This window comes from Neopelma chrysocephalum, unplaced genomic scaffold (genome assembly GCF_003984885.1).
Source record: "Neopelma chrysocephalum unplaced genomic scaffold, ASM398488v2 Primary Assembly neopelma1_94318, whole genome shotgun sequence".
In the NCBI taxonomy this organism is placed as follows: domain Eukaryota; kingdom Metazoa; phylum Chordata; class Aves; order Passeriformes; family Pipridae; genus Neopelma; species Neopelma chrysocephalum.
In genome coordinates this window covers 1-4,156 of record NW_020923025.1, presented here as the reverse complement: position 1 = coordinate 4,156, position 4,156 = coordinate 1, and the positions used below count along the sequence as shown (strand labels likewise).

General features: G+C 44.9%; 1 protein-coding gene across 1 annotated transcript; it reads left to right on the top strand.

Moving 5' to 3' along the window:
- Positions 1-6: 6 nt before the first annotated feature.
- Positions 7-3,400, top strand: LOC113980471 (carboxy-terminal kinesin 2-like; the record flags this gene model as incomplete). The annotated part of the gene is made up of 4 exons (XM_027707682.1): positions 7-91; positions 1,711-1,880; positions 1,958-2,086; positions 3,225-3,400. Coding segments are annotated over exons 1-4 (497 nt in total), but the record flags the coding sequence as incomplete, so codon positions are not given.
- Between the last annotated feature and the right edge of the window lie 756 nt (positions 3,401-4,156).

The window sequence follows — 4,156 nt, the reverse complement described above, 5'->3', positions numbered from 1 at the left end:
GGAAAACCTGAGGGGGGCCAAAATTCCCGGTTTTTCGAGCCCAAAATCCCACAGGGAGCGCCCGGAAAAATGGGAAGAGTCAAGGGAAAAAGGCAAGAAATGGGAATTCGCGCCGACGTTGATGGTTTTCAACCGAAAACGCCTCAGAATTTGGGAAAAATGAGGGGGAAACGGTTTTCCCAGTTTTGCCCCTTTTAAACGCAAAATTCCTCCGGGAGGCATTGGAAAAATGGGAAAAAATCGGGGATTTGCTCCGATTTCCACTTTCTTTTTGGCATCGAAAGCTCATCTCAAAAATCAGGAAAAAGTGGGAAAAATGAGGGGGAAACGGTTTTCCCAGTTTTGCCCCTTTTAAACCCAAAATTCCTCGGGGGGGCATTGGAAAAATGGGGAAAAAACGGGGATTTGCTCCAATTTTGGCATCAAAAGCTCATCTCAAAAATCCGGAAAAATTGGGAAAAATGAGGGGGAAACGGTTTTCCCAATTTTGCATCTTTTAAACCCAAAATTCCTCAGGGGGGCATTGGAAAAATGGGAAAAAAAATCTGAATTTGCTCCCATTTTGGCTTTCTTTTTGGCATCAAAAGCTCATTTCAAAAATTGGGAAAAATAAGGGGGAAAAATAAGGGGGAAACGGTTTTCCCAGTTTTGCCCCTTTTAAACGCAAAATTCCTCAGGGGGGCATTGGAAAAATGGGGAAAAAATCGGGGATTTGCTCCGATTTTGGCTTTCTTTTTGGCATCAAAAGCTCATCTCAGAAATCAGGAAAAATTGGGAAAAATAAGGGGGAAAAATAAGGGGGAAACGGTTTTCCCAATTTTGCCCCTTTTAAACCCAAAATTCCTCAGGGGGGCATTGGAAAAATGGGAAAAAAGTCGGGGATTTGCTCCAATTTGAGTTTTCATTCTGGCATCAAAAGCTCATCTCAGAAATCAGGAAAAACTGGGAAAAATAAGGGGGAAACGGTTTTCCCACTTTTGCCCCTTTTAAACCCAAAATTCCTCGGGGGAGCATTGGAAAAATGGGGAAAAAACGGGGATTTGCTCCAATTTTGACATCAAAAGCTCATCTCAAAAATCAGGAAAAATTGGGAAAAATGAGGGGGAAACGGTTTTCCCAATTTTGCGTCTTTTAAACCCAAAATTCCTCAGGGGGGCATTGGAAAAATGGGAAAAAAAATCTGAATTTGCTCCCATTTTGGCTTTCTTTTTGACATCAAAAGCTCATTTCAAAAATTGGGAAAAATAAAGGGGAAACGGTTTTCCCAGTTTTGCCCCTTTTAAACGCAAAATTCCTCAGGGGGAAAAACCAACAAAAACCGGCAATTTTCACCAATTGTGCTGCTTTTGCATCAAAATCCCTCAGGAGGCGCCTCAAAAATCTGGGAAAAATGGGATTTTTTTTACCCATTCTGCCATTTTGGCATCAAAATTCAGGAAAAGTCGGGAAAGATTTGGGAATTTTTGCCCCGATTCCGCCATTTTGGCATCAAAAGTCAGGAAAAGATGGGAAAACTTTGGGAATTTTGCCCCGATTCCGCCATTTTGGCATCAAAATTCAGGAAAAGTCGGGAAAACCATGGGAATTTTTGCCCCGATTCCGCCATTTTGGCATCAAAATTCGGGAAAAGTCGGGAAAACTTTGGGAATTTTGCCCCGATTTTGCCGTTTTTTCCCTTTTTGGTGCCATTTTCCTCCATTTTTCCTCCCCAGGCTCAGCTGAGGCAGCTCCAGGAGCAGCTCCACGTGCAGCTGGACCGAGTGGCCGCGCTCCAGGAGGTGGAAAGATCCCAAAAATCCCTCCTGGACGAGCAGGACGAGCGGATCCACCAGCTGGAGATGGAGCGGCGCCGCCTCCACAACGACATCCAGGAGCTCAAGGTGGGTTTTTTATGAGGGGAAAACCCCCCGAAAACGTTCCCAAAATCCCTAAATCCTGATTTTTCCCGGTTTTCCAGGGGAACATCCGCGTGTTCTGCCGGGTGCGGCCGGTGCTGCCGGAGGAGTCGGAGCGGCAGCGGGGGCTGCAGCACCTGCACTTCTCCCCCCACGACCCCAAAACGCTCGTGCTCACCCGGCCCGACGAGGTGGGAAAAAATGCGCCCAAAAATGCCCTTTTTGCCCCCTCAAAAAGCCCTTTTTTCCCCTTCAAAAAGCCCTTTTTTCCCCTCAAAAATGTCATTTTTTTCCCCTCAAAAATCACTTTTTTCCCCCCTCAAAAATGTCGTTTTTTCCCTTCAAAAGTGTCACTTTTTTCTCCTCAAAAATGTCATTTTTTCCTCTCAGAAATGTCATTTTTTTCTCCTCAAAAATGTCATTTTTTTTCCCTCAAAAATCTCTTTTTCCCCCTTTCAAAAATGGCCCTTTTTCCCCTCAAAAATGTTGTTTTTTCCCCTGCAAAACCATCGTTTTTTCCCCTCAAAAATTCCACTTTTTCCCCTCAAAAACATCCTTTTTCCCCTCAAAAATCCCACTTTTTCCCCTCAAAAATCCCATTTTTCCATCAAAAATATCCCTTTTTTCCTTTAAAAACCTCCTTTTTCCCTCAAAAATCCCACTTTTCCTCCTCAAAAATCCCACTTTTCCCCTCAAAAGCATCCTTTTTTTCCTTTAAAAACCTCCTTTTTCCCTCAAAAATCCCTTTTTTCCCCTTTCAAAAATCCCTTTTTTCCCCTCAAAAATGTCATTTTTTCCTCTCAAAAATGGCCTTTTTTCCCCCTCAAAACCATCCCTTTTTTCCATCAAAAATTTCCCTTTTTTCCTTTAAAAACCTCCTTTTTCCCTCAAAAATCCTACTTTTCCCCTCAAAAACATCCTTTTTCTCCTCAAAAATCCCACTTTTTCCCTCAAAAATTCCATTTTTCCATCAAAAACATCCTTTTTTTCCTTTGAAAACCTCCTTTTCCCCTCAAAAATCCTACTTTTCCCCTCATAAACATCCTTTTTCCCTTTAAAAACCTCCTTTTTTCCTCAAAAATCCCACTTTTTCCCCTCAAAAATCCCACTTTTTCCCCCTCAAAAAATCCTCTTTTTACAACAAAAAAGACCTTTTTGGGGGGTAAAAATCCCATTTTTTCCCTTTAACCCTCTTTTTTCCACCCCTCCAACTCCCCCTTTTCCCCCAAATCCCATTTTTTCCCCCCTAAATCCCATTTTTTTCCCCCCAAATCCCCTTTTTGTCCCAAAAATTCCCATTTTTTCCCCAAATTCCCGTTTTTTTCCCAGTCCCACGTGGGGCGGGAGCGACGCCCGGAGCTTCGTTACGACTTCAGCTTCGACCGCGTCTTCCCGCCCGCGGCTTCCCAGCACGAAATATTCCAGGAAATCCAGCTCCTCGTCCAGGTGCCTCCCAAAAAATCCCCCCTTAACCCCTCTGGAACTCAACATTCCCAAAAATCCCGGCAATTCCACCCAAATCCTGCTCCAGCCCCCCCAGCGTTCCCAAATCCCCCTCAGAATTCCCAAATCCCCCCCCAGTGTTCCCAAATCCCTCTCAGAATTCCCCCGGCATTCCCGAAATCCTCCCTCTCACCTGCCAAAATTCCTGGAATTTCTCCTCAAATTCCCTGAATTTCTCCTCAAATTCCCTGATTTTGTCCCCAAATGCCCCCAAATTCCCTGAATTTCTCCCCAAGTCCCCCAAATTTCCCCCAAATTCCCTGATTTCCCGCCCAAATTCCCTGATTTTGCCCCCAAATTCCCTGAATTTCCCCCCAAATTTCCCCCCAGATGCCCCCAAAATCCCAGAATTCCCCCCAAATTCCCTGATTTTCCCCCCAAATCCCCCCAAAATCCCCCCTGAATCCCCGCAGATTCCCTAAATTTCCCCCCAAATCCCCCAAAATTCCCCCCAAATCCCCCAAAATTCCCCCAAATTTCCCCCCAAAATTCCCCCCAAATCCCCCAAATTTCCCACCAAATCCCCCCAAAATCCCCCAAAATTCCCCCCAAATTCCCCTCAAATCCCCCAAATTTCCCCCCAAATTCCCTGAATTTCCCCCCAAACCCCTTGAAATTCCATGAATTCCCCCCAAATTTCCCCCCAAATCCCCCCGAATTCCCTAAATTTCCCCCCAAATCCCCTCAAATCCCCCAAATTCCCCCCAAATCCCCCCAGCATTCCCAAAATTCCCTGAATTTTCCCCTAAATCCCCCAA